Source organism: Pseudophryne corroboree, chromosome 5 (genome assembly GCF_028390025.1).
Source record: "Pseudophryne corroboree isolate aPseCor3 chromosome 5, aPseCor3.hap2, whole genome shotgun sequence".
Taxonomy (NCBI): domain Eukaryota; kingdom Metazoa; phylum Chordata; class Amphibia; order Anura; family Myobatrachidae; genus Pseudophryne; species Pseudophryne corroboree.
In genome coordinates, this window is record NC_086448.1 from 765,639,197 (window position 1) to 765,662,619 (window position 23,423).

The 23,423-nt window shown below is 48.6% G+C and overlaps 1 protein-coding gene across 9 annotated transcripts in view; it reads right to left on the bottom strand.

Annotated features, from left to right (window-relative positions):
• The window catches only part of UBR5 (ubiquitin protein ligase E3 component n-recognin 5), a 253,650-nt gene extending 230,840 nt beyond the window's left edge, over window positions 1-22,810 (bottom strand). For 5 of the 9 annotated variants that reach the window (XM_063924227.1, XM_063924226.1, XM_063924225.1 and 2 more), the window contains exon 1: window positions 22,309-22,809. In XM_063924227.1, coding sequence (XP_063780297.1) covers window positions 22,309-22,370 — 62 coding nt within the window. In that variant the 5' untranslated portion in view covers window positions 22,371-22,809. Of the gene's footprint in view, window positions 1-22,308 lie in introns of all 9 variants that reach the window. The other 4 variants (XM_063924221.1, XM_063924220.1, XM_063924222.1 and 1 more) reach the window with 1 other exon arrangement.
• Window positions 22,811-23,423: the final 613 nt, after the last annotated feature.

A 23,423-nucleotide genomic window follows, 5' to 3' on the forward strand; every position in this document is an offset into this window, starting at 1 on the left:
CCACCTAATATTAGCAGCCAATGTTGCAGACTGAATTGGTTGGTTTCATTTATGTCAGAGACAGAGGTTATGATTACAGAAGACGTGCAGGTTCAGTAACGTAAGCTCCGGCAGCATAATGAACATTCATTGCAGCTACCACTCATCAAAATGGTGGTACATTTTGCAAGACCCAAAGCAAACTAACAAAAAATAAGGAGAGTCCAATGCCTTAAACTGTTGAGTTATCTAGTAACTGAAAGGCGAGTCACCCTGACATATCAGTGAGTTGCTCATGGCTAGTGTACAGTATAAATGAGATTGTTGCTTATAAGCTGTGGTTGTACTGGCTGGTACAATAGGACGACACTGCCTGTGTCAGTGATCGTGGTCAGCGAATACATTTGTGGGTACCAGGGACCCCTCACTTTAGAAAAAAAAAAACTGGGGTCCTACTACACTGTTTCTGTGGACCATTACATACTACAATATGCTTTTGACTTCCCCATATAACATCAGATCACCTCACATGCACCATGGGAAGTCACACTCATTTTACAGTACAAATAATGCTTAGGGGAGGGGGGGCGGGTTTAAGGGCAAGCAGCAGCTTGGTATGTGGTTATTAAAGTATATCATAAGACAAAAACAAAAAAAGTGTCCGTGTCTTTAATCACACTTCTGCTTATGTGTATTTTTTATGTATGTGATAAGCAGTCCTAATTAGAATAAGTATGTACACTCCGTCAATATGAAAATATGTTCCTACTCACTGCAGGTCATAAACACACACTATCCAAATCCGTTATAATGGTTTTAGATAAAGTATCTAAAATGTGTCAGTGCATAGTCTCTGCCAGGACATAGCTGGATAACCACACTGATACATAGATATTATGATAAAAAATAAATTATATGTAACATTCTTCCATAGTTGCAACACTACTGAACGATAAACTACGGAAGAATAAGTTACATAGTGTGATACATTTTGGATACTTTATCTGAAACTATTATAGCAGATTTGGATAGTGTATATTTATGACCTGCAGTGAGTGGGAACATATTTTCCTATTGATAGAGTATGTCTTTAGTCTCGTTAGGACTGCTTATCACATATATACAAAATAGACAGAAGAAGTGTGATTAGAGAGACATTTTTTGTCTTATGATATACTTTAATAGCCACATACTTAATTGTATGTACAGTGCACAGAGGAAAGTTTTTTTAAATCAAATTTTATTTTTTCACTCACTCCTTTTCTGATTGTACTTTATATTTCGCTAGTTGTAACGTTTTATATTGCTATGTGAATCAATAAAGGTTTTGTTTTTTAAAAAAAAAGTGTCATTTATCGTGCACCACTTTAGGGCACATTAATCTCTTTCTTCTTTTGTTGTGTGATTCCATACCACTGCCTGTGGTAGCAACCCCCATTTTGTTATATGCTGGAGTTAACCAGTGGGGGTCTGTAACTATGAATTATTAACCTGTGCGACTGGTACCTACATGGTTCTGAAGTAGCCAAAAGCACAGACGGGGCGCTGCAAACTGTAGGACAATGGCAAGAACACTAGCGCCAGCAGGTAGGCAGCCTCAGGGGTAAGTGGCAGCCGTCAGCGGGGAGCAGCCAGCCGCAGCAAGCAGAGGAGCAGCGGAGGTGATGGCAACATGTGGAAGAGTCACAGCAGCAGATTTTGAGTGTGCAGCAACAGGAAGCCGGCACCAACCAGGGGTGAGCAGCAGCAGCAGGGATCTTGGGTTTAGGGGTGGAGGCTACAGGCGATTGGCTGCGGCACGGGAGGCGGAGCTCACAGCCAGATTATATTGCGTCCTGTGGAACCTACCGATTTCTTAAAGGTGGGTCCTAGGGAGCTAACTTTGGGTGAAATACATGCTATGGAGCCTTTTTGCGATCACTGTATGTACACTATCCTGGTCATTTGGGACATAATTTGACAAGCAAAATAGAATTATTTGAATAATACACTTCTGGTTATTTAGACCAGGGATGGGGAACCTTTGGCCCTCTAGCTGTTGTTGAACTACACATCCCAGCATGCCCTGCAACAGTTTTAGCATGGCCAAATAGCAAAACTGTAGCAAGGCATGCTGGTATGTGTAGTTCAACAACAGCTGGAGGGCCGAAGTTTCCCCATCCCTGATTTAGACAATACACGCTGACAGTTCTCAACTTCTATTCTTTACAATTATCATTAGAAAACAATTTAATTTACTAGCAAAGGCCCCTACAACACTGCAGGCACCGCATATAGACCTGACCGAGATAAAAAGATGCACATTTTCTCCAAATCTATAAGATACTCCTGCTCCTAGTTATTGACTGAATGACTTCTGCTTTTTCCACTGTTTTAGCTACTGTCCTCTAAGAAAAATGTTAGACAACAAAACAAGTGGCATTTTGCTTCATAGCCCAAGAATGGAACACAAACTGGAACCAGATAACCCGTTTTAGATATGCTCTTTAAAAATGATATAAGCAGTCACACAAATATCTGCCAATTTCAGCCATCCTTCATGCCAACATAGACAGCCAAAGGGAATGCCAATAATGAGCATAACAGGAGGAAGATATGTGACATCAGAACAAAAGTTTTACTGTCTTAGCCTTTATAAGCAAAGCCCTACATTCGCTTTAGTTCTAACATGAAGACTGAACTTTGCCCTACTGTGTATAACAAACCATGGCACACTAACTACAAGGTCTAGTTTGTAATGTAATTTACTATTAGGGTACATAGCACTTCCCAGCCCTGAAGTAACAGATGAAGTGGTTGTAATCAGTGAGGCTTGACCACCTGTGATGTGGTGCAGTATGCTCTATAGGAAGTCTTGTTCCTACATCTCCAAAGACTGATGGGTTATTATCCTACATAATAAACTCAACATGGTAGCCTATTTATTAAGCTGTGAGTCCTTCATCATTTATTTTTACTACAAAACCACCTGATAATGGGCCACTGTAACCACAACTGCTTCTCTGCTATGTACAGTGAAGGGAAATGCTATACCCTGGAGATGCTGGCTGCATCGCGGTGATAGACACCAGACTCTTATAAACACTTTCCTTCCTGTGTAGTCCATACGTCTGACTTGCAACCTACAAGTTACATGTCCTGCCCCGTCAAAGGCCCTGAGGGAATCCTCTTTTTTCATAGTTTGTAAATGAGTGACACCTTGCACAACCTTGCATAACCATTCAGTTGCCACATTTAATAATACACAACCTGGGTCAGAGAAGAGCACATGGATTGGTTTGTAGTAAGCTACAATTTCAGCCTAATGGTGATGGTATTTCAATTCAAATCCATGATGGAGATTGCCACTATCGCTAGTTTCATTCCGATGTGAAGTTTGACAGTCTTATTCCTGCTGCGTACACCAGTGCTCACTCCTTTCCACATGAACAGTTTACAGATTATGGTTACAAGCAATAGTTAGGCATGTAATGATGGCGCCAACAATTCAATCCCAAACTTCCAATGACCATCCCACCCAATCCTTACTCGGGTAGAAAAAAAAAAAAAAAAAACACCGCTCCCTCTCATGTCCATTGGAGCAGTGACGGCTGCTTTAAGATAACAGTGGGGCTGACAACTAAAGGGCCCGTCAATGACGACAGGAGAAAATAAGAATTTACTTACCGATAATTCTATTTCTCGGAGTCCGTAGTGGATGCTGGGGTTCCTGAAAGGACCATGGGGAATAGCGGCTCCGCAGGAGACAGGGCACAAAAGTAAAGCTTTCCGATCAGGTGGTGTGCACTGGCTCCTCCCCCTATGACCCTCCTCCAAGCCAGTTAGGTACTGTGCCCGGACGAGCGTACACAATAAGGGAGGAATTTTGAATCCCGGGTAAGACTCATACCAGCCACACCAATCACACCGTACAACTTGTGATCTAAACCCAGTTAACAGTATGATAACAGCGGAGCCTCTGAAAAGATGGCTCACAACAATAATAACCCGATTTTTGTAACTATGTACAAGTATTGCAGATAATCCGCACTTGGGATGGGCGCCCAGCATCCACTACGGACTCCGAGAAATAGAATTATCGGTAAGTAAATTCTTATTTTCTCTATCGTCCTAGTGGATGCTGGGGTTCCTGAAAGGACCATGGGGATTATACCAAAGCTCCCAAACGGGCGGGAGAGTGCGGATGACTCTGCAGCACCGAATGAGAGAACTCCAGGTCCTCCTTAGCCAGGGTATCAAATTTGTAGAATTTAGCAAACGTGTTTGCCCCTGACCAAGTAGCTGCTCGGCAAAGTTGTAAAGCCGAGACCCCTCGGGCAGCCGCCCAAGATGAGCCCACCTTCCTTGTGGAATGGGCATTTACATATTTTGGCTGTGGCAGGCCTGCCACAGAATGTGCAAGCTGAATTGTATTACACATCCAACTAGCCATAGTCTGCTTAGAAGCAAGAGCACCCAGTTTGTTGGGTGCATACAGGATAACAGCAAGTCAGTTTTCCTGACTCCAGCCGTCCTGGAACATATTTTCAGGGCCCTGACAACATCTAGCAACTTGGAGTCCTCCAAGTCCCTAGTAGGTGCAAGGCACCACAATAAGCTGGTTCAGGTGAAACACTGACACCACCTTAGGGAGAGAACTGGGGACGAGTCCGCAGCTCTGCCCTGTCCGAATGGACAAACAGATATGGGCTTTTTTTAAGAAAAAAACACCAATTTGACACTCGCCTGGTCCAGGCCAGGGCCAAGAGCATGGTCACTTTTTATGTGAGATGCTTCAAATCCACAGATTTGACTGGTTTTAAACCAATGTGATTTGAGGAATCCCAGAACTACGTTGAGATCCCACAGTGCCACTGGAGGCACAAAAGGGGGTTGTATATGCAATACTCCCTTGACAAACTTCTGGACTTCAGGAATTGAAGCCAATTCTTTTTGGAAGAAAATCGACAGGGCCGAAATTTGAACCTTAATGGACCCCAATTTGAGGCCCATAGACACTCCTGTTTGCAGGAAATGCAGGAAACGACCGAGTTGAAATTTCTTTGTGGGGCCTTCCTGGCCTCACACCACGCAACATATTTTCGCCACATGTGGTGATAATGTTGTGCGGTCACCTCCTTTCTGGCTTTGACCAGGGTAGGAATGACCTCTTCCGGAATGCCTTTTTCCCTTAGGATCCGGCTTTCCACCGCCATGCCGACAAACGCAGCTGCGGTAAGTCTTGGAACAGACATGGTACTTGCTGAAGCAAGTCCCTTCTTAGCGGCAGAGGCCATAAGACCTCTGTAAGCATCTCTTGAAGTTCCGGGTACCAAGTCCTTCTTGGCCAATCCGGAGCCATGAGTATAGTTCTTACTCCTCTACGTCTTATAATTCTCAGCACCTTAGGTATGAGAAGCAGAGGAGGGAACACATACACTGACTGGTACACCCACGGTGTTACCAGAACGTCCACAGCTATTGCCTGAGGGTCTCTTGACCTGGCGCAATACCTGTCCCGTTTTTTGTTCAGACGGGACGCCATCATGTCCACCTTTGGTATTTCCCAACGGTTTACAATCATGTGGAAAAAACTTCCCGATGAAGTTTCCACTCTCCCGGGTGGAGGTCGTGCCTGCTGAGGAAGTCTGCTTCCCAGTTTCCATTCCCGGGATGAAACACTGCTGACAGTGCTATCACATGATTTTCCGCCCAGCGAAAAGTCCTTGCAGTTTTTGCCATTGCCCTCCTGCTTCTTGTGTCGCCCTGTCTGTTTACGTGGGCGACTGCCGTGATGTTTTTCCCACTGGATCAATACCGGCTGACCTTGAAGCAGAGGTCTTGCTAAGCTTAGAGCATTATAAATTTACCCTTAGCTCCAGTATATTTATGTGGAGAAAAGTCTCCAGACTTGATCACACTCCCTGGAAATTTTTTCCTTGTGTGACTGCTCCCCAGCCTCTCGGGCTGGGCTCCGTGGTCACCAGCATCCAATCCTGAATGCCGAATCTGCGGCCCTCTAGAAGATGAGCACTCTATAACCACCACAGGAGAGACACCCTTGTCCTTGGATATAGGGTTATCCGCTGATGCATCTGAAGATGCGATCCGGACCATTTGTCCAGCAGATCCCACTGAAAAGTTCTTGCGTGAAATCTGCCGAATGGAATTGCTTAGTAGGAAGCCACCATTTTTACCAGGACCCTTGTGCAATGATGCACTGTTTTTAGGAGGTTCCTGACTAGCTCGGATAACTCCCTGGCTTTCTCTTCCGGGAGAAACACCTTTTTCTGGACTGTGTCCAGAATCATCCCTAGGCACAGCAGACGTGTCGTCGGGATCAGCTGCGATTTTGGAATATTTAGAATCCACCCGTGCTGTTGTAGCAGTATCCGAGATAGTGCTACTCCGACCTCCAACTGTTCCCTGGACTATGCCCTTATCAGGAGATCGTCCAAGTAAGGGATAATTAAGACGCCTTTTCTTCGAAGAAGAATCATCATTTCGGCCATTACCTTGTTAAAGACCCGGGGTGCCGTGGACAATCCAAACGGCAGCGTCTGGAACTGATAGTGACAGTTCTGCACCACGAACCTGAGGTACCCTTAGTGAGAAGGGCAAATTTGGGACATAGAGGTAAGCATCCCTAATGTCCCGGGACACTATATAGTCCCCTTCTTCCTGGTTCGTTATCACTGCTCTGAGTGACTCCATCTTGATTTGAACCTTTGTAAGTGTTCAAAAAATTTTTTTAGAATAAGTCTCACCTAGCCTTCTGGCTTCAGTACCACAATATAGTGTGGAATAATACCCCTTTTCTTGTAGTAGGAGGGGTAATTTAATTATCACCTGCTGGGAATACAGCTTGTGAATTTTTTCCCATACTGCCTCCTTGTCGGAGGGAGACCTTGGTAAAGCAGACTTCAGGAGCCTGCGAAGGGGAAACGTCTCGACATTCCAATCTGTACCCCTGGGATACTACTTGTAGGATCCAGGGGTCCTGTACGGTCTCAGCGCCATGCTGAGAATTTGTCAGAAGCGGTGGAACGCTTCTGTTCCTGGGAATGGGCTGCCTGCTGCAGTCTTCTTCCCTTTCCTCTATCCCTGGGCAGATATGATCTTATAGGGACGAAAGGACTGAGGCTGAAAAGACGGTGTCTTTTTCTGCAGAGATGTGACTTAGGGTAAAAACGGCGGATTTTCCAGCAGTTGCCGTGGCCACCAGGTCCGATGGACCGACCCCAAATAACTCCTCTTCCTTTATACGGCAATACACCTTTGTGCCGTTTGGAATCTGCATCACCTGACCACTGTCGTGTCCATAACATCTTCTGGCAGATATGGACATCGCATTTACTCTTGATGCCAGAGTGCAAATATCCCTCTGTGCATCTCGCATATATAGAAATGCATCCTTTAAAATGCTCTATAGTCAATAAAATACTGTCCCTGTCAAGGGTATCAATATTTTTAGTCAGGGAATCCGACCAAGCCACCCCAGCTCTGCACATCCAGGCTGAGGCGATCGCTGGTCGCAGTATAACACCAGTATGTGTGTATATACTTTTTATGATATTTTCCAGCCTCCTGTCAGCTGGTCCTTGAGGACGGCCCTATCTATAGACGGTACCGCCACTTGTTTTGATAAGCGTGTGAGCGCCTTATCCACCCTAAGGGGTGTTTCCCAACGCGCCCTAACTTCTGGCGGGAAAGGGTATACCGCCCATAATTTTCTATCGGGGGGAACCCACGCATCATCACACACTTTATTTAATTTATCTGATTCAGGAAAAACTACGGTAGTTTTTTCACATCCCACATAATACCCTCTTTTGTGGTACTTGTAGTATCAGAAATATGAAACACCTCCTTCATTGCCTTTAACGTGTGGCCCTAATAAGGAATACGTTTGTTTATTCACCGTCGACACTGGATTCAGTGTCCCTGTCTGTGTCGACCGACTAAAGTAAACGGGCGTTTTAAAACCCCTGACGGTGTTTTTGAGACGTCTGGACCGGTACTAATTGTTTGTCGGCCGTCTCATGTCGTCAACCGACCTTGCAGCGTGTTGACATTATCACGTAATTCCCTAAATAAGCCATCCATTCCGGTGTCGACTCCCTAGAGAGTGACATCACCATTACAGGCAATTGCTCCGCCTCCTCACCAACATCGTCCTCATACATGTCGACACACACGTACCGACACACAGCACACACACAGGGAATGCTCTGATAGAGGACAGGACCCACTAGCCCTTTGGAGAGACAGAGGGAGAGTTTACCAGCACACACCAAAAACGCTATAATTATATAGGGACAACCTTATATAAGTGTTTTCCCTTATAGCATCTTTTTTATATATTTTTAACGCCAAATTAGTGCCCCCCCTCTCTGTTTTAACCCTGTTTCTGTAGTGCAGTGCAGGGGAGAGCCTGGGAGCCTTCCCTCCAGCCTTTCTGTGAGGGAAAATGGCGCTGTGTGCTGAGGAGATAGGCCCCGCCCCTTTTTCGGCGGCCTCGTCTCCCGCTCTTAACGGATTCTGGCAGGGGTTAAATATCTCCATATAGCCTCCGGAGGCTATATGTGAGGTATTTTTAGCCAAAATAGGTATTCATTTGCCTCCCAGGGCGCCCCCCTCCCAGCGCCCTGCACCCTCAGTGACTGCCGTGTGAAGTGTGCTGAGAGGAAAATGGCGCACAGCTGCAGTGCTGTGCGCTACCTTTAGAAGACTGAGGAGTCTTCTGCCGCCGATTCTGGACCTCTTCTTACTTCAGCATCTGCAAGGGGGCCGGCGGCAAGGCTCCGGTGACCATCCAGGCTGTACCTGTGATCGTCCCTCTGGAGCTGATGTCCAGTAGCCAAGAAGCCAATCCATCCTGCACGCAGGTGAGTTCACTTCTTCTCCCCTAAGTCCCTCGTTGCAGTGATCCTGTTGCCAGCAGGACTCACTGTAAAATAAAAAACCTAAGCTAAACTTTTCTAAGCAGCTCTTTAGGAGAGCCACCTAGATTGCACCCTTCTCGGCCGGGCACAAAAATCTAACTGGCTTGGAGGAGGGTCATAGGGGGAGGAGCCAGTGCACACCACCTGATCGGAAAGCTTTACTTTTGTGCCCTGTCTCCTGCGGAGCCGCTATTCCCCATGGTCCTTTCAGGAACCCCAGCATCCACTAGGACGATAGAGAAAATAAGAATTTACTTACCGATAATTCTATTTCTCGTAGTCCGTAGTGGATGCTGGGGACTCCGTCAGGACCATGGGGAATAGCGGCTCCGCAGGAGACAGGGCACAAAAGTAAAAGCTTTAGGATCAGGTGGTGTGCACTGGCTCCTCCCCCTATGACCCTCCTCCAAGCCTCAGTTAGGATACTGTGCCCGGACGAGCGTACACAATAAGGAAGGATTTTGAATCCCGGGTAAGACTCATACCAGCCACACCAATCACACTGTACAACCTGTGATCTGAACCCAGTTAACAGCATGATAACAGCGGAGCCTCTGAAAAGATGGCTCACAACAATAATAACCCGATTTTTGTAACAATAACTATGTACAAGTATTGCAGACAATCCGCACTTGGGATGGGCGCCCAGCATCCACTACGGACTACGAGAAATAGAATTATCGGTAAGTAAATTCTTATTTTCTCTGACGTCCTAAGTGGATGCTGGGGACTCCGTCAGGACCATGGGGATTATACCAAAGCTCCCAAACTGGCGGGAGAGTGCGGATGACTCTGCAGCACCGAATGAGAGAACTCCAGGTCCTCCTCAGCCAGGGTGTGCCCCTGACCAAGTAGCAGCTCGGCAAAGTTGTAAAGCCGAGACCCCTCGGGCAGCCGCCCAAGATGAGCCCACCTTCCTTGTGGAATGGGCATTTACATATTTTGGCTGTGGCAGGCCTGCCACAGAATGTGCAAGCTGAATTGTACTACACATCCAACTAGCAATCGTCTGCTTAGAAGCAAGAGCACCCAGTTTTTTGGGTGCCTACAGGATAACAGCAAGTCAGTTTTCCTGACTCCAGCCGTCCTGGAACCTATATTTTCAGGGCCCTGACAACATCCAGCAACTTGGAGTCCTCCAAGTCCCTAGTAGCCGCAGGTACCACAATAAGCTGGTGCAGGTGAAACGCTGACACCACCTTAGGGAGAAACTGGGGACGAGTCCGCAGCTCTGCCCTGTCCGAATGGACAATCAGATATGGGCTTTGTGAGACAAAGCCGCCAATTCTGACACTCGCCTGGCCGAGGCCAGGGCCAACAGTATGGTCACTTTCCATGTGAGATATTTCAAATCCACAGATTTGAGCGGTTTAAACCAATGTGATTTGAGGAATCCCAGAACTACGTTGAGATCCCACAGTGCCACTGGAGGCACAAAAGGGGGTTGTATATGCAGTACTCCCTTGACAAACTTCTGGACTTCAGGAACTGAAGCCAATCTTTTCTGGAAGAAAATTGACAGGGCCGAAATTTGAACCCTAATGGACCCCAATTTGAGGCCCATAGACACTCCTGTTTGCAGGAAATGCAGGAATCGACCGAGTTGAATTTTCTTCGTGGGGCCTTCCTGGCCTCACACCACGCAACATATTTTCGCCACATGTGGTGATAATGTTGTGCGGTCACCTCCTTCCTGGCTTTGACCAGGGTAGGAATGACCTCTTCCGGAATGCCTTTTTCCCTTAGGATCCGGCATTCCACCGCCATGCCGTCAAACGCAGCCGCGGTAAGTCTTGGAACAGACATGGTACTTGCTGAAGCAAGTCCCTTCTTAGCGGCAGAGGCCATGAGTCCTCTGTGAGCATTTCTTGAAGTTCCGGGTACCAAGTCCTTCTTGGCCAATCCGGAGCCACGAGTATAGTTCTTACTCCTCTACGTCTTATAATTCTCAGTACCTTGGGTATGAGAAGCAGATGAGGGAACACATACACCGACTGGTACACCCACGGTGTTACCAGAACGTCCACAGCTATTGCCTGAGGGTCTCTTGACCTGGCGCAATACCTGTCCAGTTTTTTGTTCAGGCGGGACGCCATCATGTCCACCTTTGGTCTTTCCCAACGGTTCACAATCATGTGGAAGACTTCCCGATGAAGTCCCCACTCTCCCGGGTGGAGGTCGTGCCTGCTGAGGAAGTCTGCTTCCCAGTTTTCCACTCCCGGAATGAACACTGCTGACAGTGTTATCACATGATTTTCCGCCCAGCGAAGAATCCTTGCAGTTTCTGCCATTGCCCTCCTGCTTCTTGTGCCGCCCTGTCTGTTTACGTGGGCGACTGCCGTGATGTTGTCCCACTGGATCAATACCGGCTGACCTTGAAGCAGAGGTCTTGCTAAGCTTAGAGCATTGTAAATTGCCCTTAGCTCCAGTATATTTATGTGGAGAGAAGTCTCCAGACTATATCACACTCCCTGGAAATTTTTTCCCTGTGTGACTGCTCCCCAGCCTCTCAGGCTGGCATCCGTGGTCACCAGGACCCAGTCCTGAATGCCGAATCTGCGGCCCTTTATGCAGCCACCGCAGAAGAAACACCCTTGTCCTTGGAGACAGGGTTATCCGCTGATGCATCTGAAAATGCGATCCGGACCATTTTTCCAGCAGATCCCACTGAAAAGTTCTTGCGTGAAATCTGCCGAATGGAATCGCTTCGTAAGAAGCTACCATTTTTCCCAGGACCCTTGTGCAATGATGCACTGACACTTTTCCTGGTTTTAGGAGGTTCCTGACAAGCTCGGATAACTCCCTGGCTTTCTTCTCCGGGAGAAACACCCTTTTCTGGACTGTGTCCAGAATCATCCCTAGGAACAGCAGACGTGTCGTCGGAAACAGCTGCGATTTTGGAATATTTAGAATCCACCCGTGCTGTCGTAGAACTACTTGAGATAGTGCTACTCCGACCTCCAACTGTTCTCTGGACCTTGCCCTTATCAGGAGATCGTCCATTTTCTTTGAAGAAGAATCATCATTTCGGTCATTACCTTGGTAAAGACCCGGGGTGCCGTGGACAATCCAAACGGCAGCGTCTGAAACTGATAGTAACAGTTTTGTACCACGAACCTGAGGTACCCTTGGTGAGAAGGGCAAATTGGGACATGGAGGTAAGCATCCCTGATGTCCAGGGACACCATATAGTCCCCTTCTTCCTGGTTCGCTATCACTGCTCTGAGTGACTCCATCTTGATTTGAACCTTTGTATGTAAGTGTTCAAATATTTCAGATTTAGAATAGGTCTCACCGAGCCGTCTGGCTTCAGTACCACAATATAGTGTGGAATAATACCCCTTTCCTTGTTGTAGGAGGGGTACTTTGATTATCACCTGCTGGGAATACAGCTTGTGAATTGTTTCCAATACTGCCTCCCTGTCGGAGGGAGACGTTGGTAAAGCAGACTTCAGGAACCTGCGAGGGGGAGACGTCTCGAATTTCCAATCTGTACCCCTGGGATACTACTTGTAGGCTCCAGGGGTCCACTTGCGAGTGAGCCCACTGCGTGCTGAAACTCTTGAGACAACCCCCCACCGCACCTGAGTCCGCTTGTACGGCCCCAGCGTCATGCTGATGACTTGGTAGAAACGGTGGAGGGCTTCTGTTCCTGGGAATGGGCTGCCTGCTGCAGTCTTCTTCCCTTTCCTCTATCCCTGGGCAGATATGACTGGCCTTTTGCCCGCTTGCCCTTATGGGGACGAAAGGACTGAGGCTGAAAAGACGGTGTCTTTTTCTGCTGAGATGTGACTTGGGGTAAAAAAGGTGGATTTTCCAGCTGTTGCCGTGGCCACCAGGTCCGATGGACCGACCCCAAATAACTCCTCCCCTTTATACGGCAATACTTCCATGTGCCGTTTGGAATCTGCATCACCTGACCACTGTCGTGTCCATAAACATCTTCTGGCAGATATGGACATCGCACTTACTCTTGATGCCAGAGCGCAAATATCCCTCTGTGCATCTCGCATATATAGAAATGCATCCTTTAAATGCTCTATAGTCAATAAAATACTGTCCCTGTCAAGGGTATCAATATTTTCAGTCAGGGAATCCGACTAAGCCACCCCAGCGCTGCACATCCAGGCTGAGGCGATCGCTGGTCGCAGTATAACACCAGTATGTGTGTATATACTTTTTAGGATATTTTCCAGCCTCCTATCAGCTGGCTCCTTGAGGGCGGCCGTATCTGGAGACGGTAACGCCACTTGTGATAAGCGTGTGAGCGCCTTCATTTAATTTATCTGATTCAGGAAAAACTACAGGTAGTTTTTTCACACCCCACATAATACCCTTTTTTGTGGTACTTGTAGTATCAGAAATATGTAACACCTCCTTCATTGCCCTTAACATGTAACGTGTGGCCCTAAAGGAAAATACGTTTGTTTCTTCACCGTCGACACTGGAGTCAGTGTCCGTGTCTGTGTCGACCGACTGAGGTAAATGGGCGTTTTAAAGCCCCTGACGGTGTTTGAGACGCCTGGACAGGTACTAATTTGTTTGCCGGCCGTCTCATGTCGTCAACCGACCTTGCAGCGTGTTGACATTATCACGTATTTCCCTAAATAAGCCATCCATTCCGGTGTCGACTCCCTAGAGAGTGACATCACCATTACAGGCAATTGCTCCGCCTCCTCACCAACATCGTCCTCATACATGTCGACACACACGTACCGACACACAGCACACACACAGGGAATGCTCTGATAGAGGACAGGACCCCACTAGCCCTTTGGGGAGACAGAGGGAGAGTTTGCCAGCACACACCAAAACGCTATAATTATACAGGGACAACCTTTATATAAGTGTTTTCCCTTATAGCATCTTAATATATAATCATATCGCCAAATAAGTGCCCCCCCTCTCTGTTTTAACCCTGTTTCTGTAGTGCAGTGCAGGGGAGAGCCTGGGAGCCTTCCCTCCAGCAGTTCTGTGAGGGAAAATGGCGCTGTGTGCTGAGGAGAATAGGCCCCGCCCCCTTTTCGGCGGGCTTCTTCTCCCGTTTTTCTGACAACCTGGCAGGGGTTAAATACATCCATATAGCCCCAGAGGCTATATGTGATGTATTTTTAGCCAGTATAGGTACTTTCATTGCTGCCCAGGGCGCCCCCCCCCAGCGCCCTGCACCCTCAGTGACCGTTGGTGTGAAGTGTGCTGAGAGCAATGGCGCACAGCTGCAGTGCTGTGCGCTACCTCATGAAGACTGAGAAGTCTTCAGCCGCCGATTTCTGGACCTCTTCTCTCTTCAGCATCTGCAAGGGGGTCGGCGGCGCGGCTCCGGTGACCCATCCAGGCTGTACCTGTGATCGTCCCTCTGGAGCTAGTGTCCAGTAGCCTAAGAAGCCAATCCATCCTGCACGCAGGTGAGTTCACTTCTTCTCCCCTAAGTCCCTCGTTGCAGTGAGCCTGTTGCCAGCAGGACTCACTGAAAATAAAAAACCTAATAAAACTTTTACTCTAAGCAGCTCTTTAGGAGAGCCACCTAGATTGCACCCTTCTCGGCTGGGCACAAAAACCTAACTAAGGCTTGGAGGAGGGTCATAGGGGGAGGAGCCAGTGCACACCACCTGATCCTAAAGCTTTTACTTTTGTGCCCTGTCTCCTGCGGAGCCGCTATTCCCCATGGTCCTGACGGAGTCCCCAGCATCCACTTAGGACGTCAGAGAAATAGACATTATGGTAATCTATAGAGTGTATGCTTGCGAGCAGGGGTTCCGGTCAGGATCCCGCAGTCAGAATACCAGCGCCGGAATCCCAACACCTGCATCCTGATTAGAGTCCCCAACCCGGTGTCGAATCCCACCAGCTAGTATCCCGGACCACACACCACTGCACCGGATAGGCAAGTCGCTGGTATGGGGTTAGGTTAAGTTTAGGCTGCCTGGGAGAGGGGGGGGGGGGGGGGGGTTAGGATGCGGGAAGGGTGGGCTAGAGTTAGGCTGCAAGGGGGAGGGTTAGGTTTAGGCTGAAGGAAGGGGTAGGTTATGTTTAGGCACCACCAGGAAGGGTTAGGCTACAGAAAGGGAGAGTTAGGGTTAGGGTGTCGGGGGGGGGGGGGGGTTACGTATATTTGCCTTACCCTGTCGGGATTCTAATCATCGGGATGCTGCGGTAACCGCTGGCATCACAAACGCCGGCAAATCAATCCTAACCCGCGGGCAGGGACCACTTACCTCTCTGTCAGTTATTACCCAGTCTTGTTTTACTATTGTTTTTTTCCCAAATGTAAAGTGCAGCGGAATATGGTGGCGCTACATAAGTAAATCCTGATAAATACTACCCTGTGCACATTGGTGTACACTACAGGAACCTTAGATATACATCACTGCTTGACCTTAAGAGAGGACACTACCAAAATATTGGGACATCACCACTTCCATTTACCCACAACAAAAACCCTTTCAAGGACAGCAGTTATTCTTAGAATTGCAAAAGTGCGATGTGAGTATACATTAGATAATATTCAGATAAAAAGCTGAACTAGGCAAATATTAAAATGTTCACAATGAACAATACTTGTAATGACTTCACAAATATATATACACTGCTCAAAAAAATAAAGGGAACACTAAAATAACATCCTAGATCTGAATTAATGAAATATTCTTATTAAATACTTTGTTCTTTACATAGTTGAATGTGCCGACAACAAAATCACACAAAAATTATCAATGGAAATCAAATTTATTAACCCATGGAGGTCTGGATTTGGAGTCACACTCAAAATGAAAGTGGAAAAACACACTACAGGCTGATCCAACTTTGATGTAATGTCCTTAAAACAAGTTAAAATGAGGCTCAGTAGTGTGTGTGGCCTCCACGTGTCTGTATGACCTCCCTACAACCCACACAAGTGGCTCAGGTAGTGCAGCTCATCCAGGATGGCACATCAATGTGAGCTGTGACAAGAAGGTTTGCTGTGTCTGTCAGCGTAGTGTCCAGAGCATGGAGGCGCTACCAGGAGACAGGCCAGTACATCAGGAAACGTGGAGGAGGCCGTAGGAGGGCAACAACCCAGCAGCAGGACCGCTACCTCCGCCTTTGTGCAAGGAGGAACAGGAGGAGCACTGCCAGAGCCCTGCAAAATGACCTCCAACAAGCCACAAATGTGCATGTGTCTACTCAAACGATCAGAAACAGACTCCATGATGGTGGTATGAGGGCCCGACGTCCACAGGTAGGGGTTGTGCTTACAGCCCAACACTGTGCAGGACTTTTGGCATTTGCCAGAGAACACCAAGATTGGCAAATTCGCCACTGGCGCCCTGTGCTCTTCACAGATGAAAGCAGGTTCTCACTGAGCACATGTGACAGAGTCTGGAGATGCCAAGGAGAACGTTCTGCTGCCTGCAACATCATCCAGCATGACCGGTTTGGCAGTGGGTCAGTAATGGTGTGGGGCGGCATTTCTTTGGGGGGCCGCACAGCCCTCCATGTGCTCGTCAGAGGTAGCCTGACTGCCATTAGGTACCGAGATGAGATCCTTAGACCCCTTATGAGACCATATGCTGGTGCGGTTGGCCCTGGGTTCCTCCTAATGCAAGACAATGCTAGACCTCATGTGGCTGGAGTGTGTCAGCAGTTCCTGCAAGATGAAGGCATTGATGCTATGGACTGGCCCGCCCGTTCCCCAGACCTGAATCCAATTGAGCACATCATGTCTCACTCCATCCACCAACGCCACGTTGCACCACAGACTGTCCAGGAGTTGGCGGATGCTTTAGTCCAGGTCTGGGAGGAGATCCTAGTGTTCACTCTAGGATTTTTTTAGGGCAGGGTGCTGATCACGGAGAGGGCAAGATTAGGTACATACTATAATGCTTGGTCATCCCATTCTCACATGCCAAAGAATGGACAGTGCGCGCCGAAGGCGCGCTGCAATAATTTAGGGGCGGTTTTTCGTGAGGAAGGGGCACGGCCACATAATAGTGGCAATTCACATTACACCACAGAGTAGTGCAGCTAATACACACTGCACCAGGTAGAACCTCCTATACACACCGCGACAGGAGGTAGAGCACGTTATACATATTGCGCCAGATAGGACACATTCTACACTTTGCGCCAGGCAGAGCACGTTATACACAATGCACCAGGTAGAGAGCACTGAGAAACATTGCACCAGGTAGAGAGCACGTTATACACACTGCACCAGGTAGAGAGCACTGAGACACATTGCACCAGGTAGAGAGCACTGAAAAACATTGCACCAGGTAGAGAGCACTGAAAAACATTGCACCAGGTAGAGAGCACGTTATACACATTGCACCAGGTAGAGAGCACTGAGAAACATTGCACCAAGTAGAGAGCACTGAGAAACATTGCACCAGGTAGAGAGCACGTTATACACATTGCACCAGGTAGAGAGCACTGAGACACACTGCACCAGGTAGGGCACATTTTTGATCTCTGCTTTTTTTGTGCCAATTTTACTTACTGGGGGCTGATGCTGCGGGAGTTGATCGCGCTGGTCCCCCCTCACACACCGCGGAGCTGGTTGAAAATGGCCACCACACTGATCCATGCACACAGAGGAGGGAGGGCTGGGTTTGCCCCGGCGGGAGAAGCAAACCCAGCCCTCCTTAGCTTACCAGATCCCCTTCAGCCAGCGCATCAGCGCGACAAGCCTAAGGCAGCTGAAGGGGGCAGTGACAGCGCGGCGCGACAGAGCGGCGGGGAGGAGCAGGGGGCAGTGACAGTGCGGCGGGGAGGAGCAGGGGGCAGTGACAGTGCGGCGGGGAGGAGCAGGGGGCAGTGACAGCGCGGCGGGGAGGAGCAGGGGGCAGTGACAGCGCGGCGGGGAGGAGCAGGGGGCAGTGACAGCGCGGCGGGGAGGAGCAGGGGGCAGTGACAGCGCGGCGGGGAGGAGCAGGGGGCAGTGACAGCGCGGCGGGGAGGAGCGGCGGGGAGGAGCAGGGGGCAGTGACAGCGCGGCGGGACAGAGCGGCAGGGAGGAGCAGGGGGCAGTGACAGCGCGATGGGACAGAGCGGCGGGGAGGAGCAGGGGGCAGTGACAGCGCGGCGGGGAGGAGCAGGGGGCAGTGACAGCGCGGCGGGGAGGAGCAGGGGGCAGTGACAGCGCGGCGGGGAGGAGCAGGGGGCAGTGACAGCGCGGCGGGACAGAGAGGCGGGGAGGAGCAGGGGGCAGTGACAGCGTGGCGGGACAGAGCGGCGGGAAGGAGCAGGGGGCAGTGACAGCGTGGCGGGGAGGAGCAGGGGGCAGTGACAGCATGGCGGGACAGAGCGGCGGGGAGGAGCAGGGGGCAGTGACAGCTTGACGGGACAGAGCGGCGGGGAGAAGCAGGGGGCAGTGACAGCGTGGCGGGACAGAGCAGCGGGGAGGAGCAGGGGGCAGTGACAGCGCGGCGGGGAGGAGCAGGGGGCAGTGACAGCGCACCCGGCGCGGCGGTGAGTAGGCAGTCCTTTAGTAATCAGCAGGGCGGGCACAAACAGGCAGGGCGCATTCTGCCACTCAGAAAAGGGGCAGGGCGCAGCGCCCCATGAAAGAAGGCTAGAGTGAACACTAGATCCCTCAGGAGACCATCCGCCACCTCATCAGGAGCATGCCCAGGCATTGTAGGGAGATCATACAGGCACGTGGAGGCCACACACACTACTGATCCTCATTTTGACTTGTTTTAAGGACATTACATCAAAGTTGGATCAACCTGTAGTGTGTTTTTCCACTTTAATTTTGAGTGTGACTCAAAATCCAGACCTCCATGGGTTAATAAATTTGATTTCCATTGATATATATATATATATATATATATATATATACACACACACACACACACACACACACATATTGCAGTGTAAAGCAGTTGAAGTGATACATTAAACATACTGTATACCACGCTTTCTCTAGTCATAAATGGCTGCTAAAGAAGAGCCGGCAGAGGCTGCTAATTATTGCGTCCCACGAGGCTGGGCCTTCTCCAACCAACACGTGACAAGACAGCCTGAAATCATGTTACCAGGTCACTGCGAAAACTTCTCAGACATTAGTAAGGAGAATAGCATCCACACAACATTTACTACACACAAAGCTATGTGTATTTTACACACTAAGATTACTGTCTCAGGGATTCATGTTCCAGAAACACCATTAGATCTCTCAATGTTTAAACATTAGGGAGCCGAAGTACTATATTCTCTCAAGGAATACGGTGAGATTCGGGCTATGCCCGATTCTCACTATGCGATAGGGGCTAGGTCGACATTGCAAGCACATAATGAGTGTGCTTGCGATACTGACTGACTATGTGCAATTTTGTCTAAAGGGGGGTACTCACGGAGCGATATTCTAAGCAATCTGACTAGATTGCTTAGAATATCAGCATGATCGCTCCGTGTGTAGCCCCCTCAGCGATAGCGATGCGCGGCCCCGCACATCACTATCGCTGCTGCTAGATTGGCCTGCATGCAGGCCAATCTAGCGGGTCGCTCACTTCACCCGCTGGGTGAAGTGAGCGCCCCCCCCCGCACGCTCAGCACAGATCGCGCTGTGCTGAGCGGCGGGAGAGATGTGTGCTGAGCGGTTCGCTCAGCACACATCTCTCCTTAATCGGCCCGTGGGTACTGGGCTTGAGTGTCAATTTTGACTCTCTCTTCTACAGAGACAGTTAAAATTGACTTTCCTGCACAGTCTATCTAGGCTTGCGATGCCGACCGCACTGGACTGCGCATCGGCAGCGAATCGGGATCGCAAGGTGATTTTCACATTGCAATCTGCACTAACTTTTCTTACGATTTTGACTATATAGTCAAAATCTTAAGAAAATATCTCACCGTGTGTACACACCATAAGACTTATTTCTAGGTATGTACGGCTGTCTTTTATAGATGCACCAGGAAAGCTTTTACTGAACACGTTTCCAACATAACGCACAGAGTCTGGATGTGAAACACGCATCAAAAAAAGCATTTGGGAGAGGGGAGTGAGAAGGTTTCCCACCCAACAACCTTGGCTTACAGGATCAGATCTACTAGGAGCAATCTCTCATATAACCAAAGTTTGAAAGTTTTCTGCTCTGTTATACAGTCCTAAAGACAATAAATTTAGATAAACAACCCTACAGAATAAATGTTTACAATAAACAGGTAAGTCATCAGATGACAACAGCAAATTCAGCTCATGTGCTTAAACCACCTGAGAACAGCAATAATAAAACATCAACCTGTCAGGCTGGCTGCTAATTACGCTGTAATAGGTACAGTAATTGCCTTCCATTCTGCTCTGCTTTATTCCTGTACAAAAGTTGTTAGATACTGCTGGCCAATAAGGTCACAGTGACGTTCACTAATCATCTCAAAAGCATGCTGTAACATTGTCCCATGTTTTCCAGCCAGCGAGCAAGCACACTGTACCGTCGCAGATACAAGCAATTACTATGGTATTGCAGACAATAATAGACAAACATTGAAAGCAACAAATACAAAAAAACAGTATGGAAGTAGAACGAGAATAAGTTTCAGAACTGAACTTCATGCACATTAAGGGGTCGATTCTATTCGGCAACTAATGAATAGCGCCGGGAATTAGCTCCCGACGCTATTCAATTCAGCAACTAGTTACGTCGGCGATGGCCCGTTCTCGCCGACAAAACAGGTTGAATTGTCGGGAGAACGGGCATTCTCCGACTTAACTCCCCGGCGCTAGGCTGATTCCCGACAGAATCAGCCTTGCGCCGGCCGCGAGGCAGCACTTTTGTCGGCTTTCTTCTCTCATCCCCCGGGGATGAGAGAAGAATTCCCGACAATTGCAGGTAATTAGTTGCTGAATTGAATAGCGTCGGGAGCTAATTCCCGGCGCTATTCATTAGTTGCCGAATAGAATCGACCCCATTGATTTAGGAAAAATATTTCTAAGTGACTGAAAGCAAATACATATATTAGACCTTCCAATAACATCACAAAACTAAGGACGGTATTCAATAATGATTGCGGGTAATTGCGTCACCGGGGGCTATTCAATAAGATCCGATAAGCTGGCGCGAACCATTGCATTTTCAGGAGATTTTTTTTTTCTTCTGACGATCTAATTGGATAGCCCAAAATAAAATATCAGAGAAACATTGAGAAAAAAATCACCAAAAAAAAAGTCCATTAAGAATACCGGCCTAAGTGTGAAATTTTATTTTATATATATATATATATATATATATATATATATATATATATATATATATTTTGGACCGGAAGCCATGCTGTCAATACTATACTAATATATTTGGTGTTATCACCAAATACCAGTGGTGTACTTGTACCCTGTACTACCATTACTACAATATATTGGGCGTTAGTCTCCCTATATACTGGTAGTGTGCTCATACTCTTTGCAGCCATTTCTATAACAGAATATACTCATTATTGTACTACTATGATGCCTATATGCCGGTGGCAGTGACTATATAAGGGCAGGATGTAGGCCCTGCTGACAATCGTATATCATACTGTGTTCTGGGGTATTACTATGATCCCTATATCCCAGTGGCAGTGACTGCCTTGGCAGGATCAGGGTCCTGCCTACCGGTGGTATAACTTTAAATAGTATATAATATACAGGTTAATACTATGATCCTCCCTAAACCTTGCTGGTAGTGACTGTGTCTGCCTGTGATATGATATAATATACAGGTAATCCCTACATCCCAGTGGCAGTGACTGTGTCCTGGCTGCCCGTAGTATAATAAACAGGGTAATCTCTACATCCCAGTGGCAGTGACTGTGTCAGGGCCGAATCAGGGTCCTAGCTGCCACTAGTACAATATAATATAATGTGACTGTGTCTGGGCTGATTAGGTCCAGACTGCCTGTAATAAAACAACAAGGTAATCTGTACATCCTGGTGGCAGTGATGAGATCAGGGTCCTGGCTGCTGTAATATAATATACAGGGTAATCCCTACATCCAGGTGGCAGTGACTGTGTTATAGGCAGCAGGATCAGGGTCCTGCCTGTCTATAATATACAGGGCAATCCCTACATCCCAGTGACTGTGTCAGGGCAGGATCAAGGTCTTAAAAGCCAGTAGTATAATATATTATACAGGGTAATCCCTACATCCCGGTGGCAGTGACGGTGTCAGGGCAGGAGCAGGGTCCTGGCTGCCTATAATATAGTATAATAGACAGGGTAATCCGTACACCCCGGGGTCAGGGCCGGATGAGGGCCCGGCCGCCATGTGCCCCCCATGCTGTGATTATGATGACCGCCGGGGGCCGACACCAGGCCGCCCCATTGTCACACGGAGTCCCCTGGGTGCTACCCCGGCCGCCGGGATGGGATGACGGCGAGGCCTCGGCCTAGAGCGGCGCCCTCCCCCGGTGTGCTGACGGGGGGAGAGGGGGGTAATCCATTACCGGTCATTCAGCTGGTCCTCGGTGCCGGGCAGCGGGTGCACCACGAAGTGTATGGACGTCATGGAGGCGGCTCCAGCAGCGGCGGCGGGTCCCCGGCCTGATAGAGACTAATACGAGGGAGGGGGGGAGAAAATGTCTGCGGGCTCCTGGGCGAGGCGGGGCCACAGCCGCCTTATAAAGCGGGATGTAAAACCGAGACGGAGCTCTGACTGGGGGCGACGTCTCCTCCTTACTCCCACGGCCTCCTAATCTCTCTGCGGGGAAACACAACGGGACGCAAGGGGCATCCGGCAGCGACGAGGGATGAGCGGAACCTTCAGCACTCGGCCGCCATCTTGCCGCTTCCCAGCACTTTCTCTCTCTCCTCCTCCTCTCTCTCCGGGGCCTCCACGGCCGATGTCTCCGCCTCTCTGGTTGGCTGGATGCGGAAGGCCTCGCCGGCCGAGAGGCTGTCACGGAACGCGCTTCCCTATTGGTTACAGCGGGGACGAGCTTCTCACTAAGGTACTGCGCATGCACAAATTGCTAACCCAGAGGCGGTGCAAGACTGGGAGGAGAGGGGAGGGGCGTGGTGGTGGCACGTGTCAATAGGCATGTGCAGTGGGGTGGAGGCTGGACTACAATGTTTTTAAATGATTAAGTTTTTATTCCTTAATAATAATAATAATAATAATAATAATATAGTCATCCTTTATATATATCACCCCTTATATGTCACCAAAGGGGTTCCCACAGCGCTTTACAAAGTACAGAGACGGTGCAATGATCATATTTAAAAAACAAAACAAAAAAAAACAGGTGCAAAAGACTAAAGTACAAAGCTTTGCAGAGCGTGGCATACATTACAAGCTATATAAACATTGCTGCAAATGCATTCATAAGACCTAATACAGCTGCACCAAAGGTTTAGAGGCCAATTTATTAACATTATTTTTACTAAAATAATGCATACTTGCCGGCACTCCTGCATTTTGCGGGAGGCTCCCGTTCCGCCGGCCAGTCTCACGCTCCCTCGAAAGCCTACCCAATGCCCCGGATTCAAAGCCCTCTTCTCGACACATTTCACTCGCAGCTCTCGCCTACTCAGCGACCATCTTTACCTGCTTTCTCTCCTG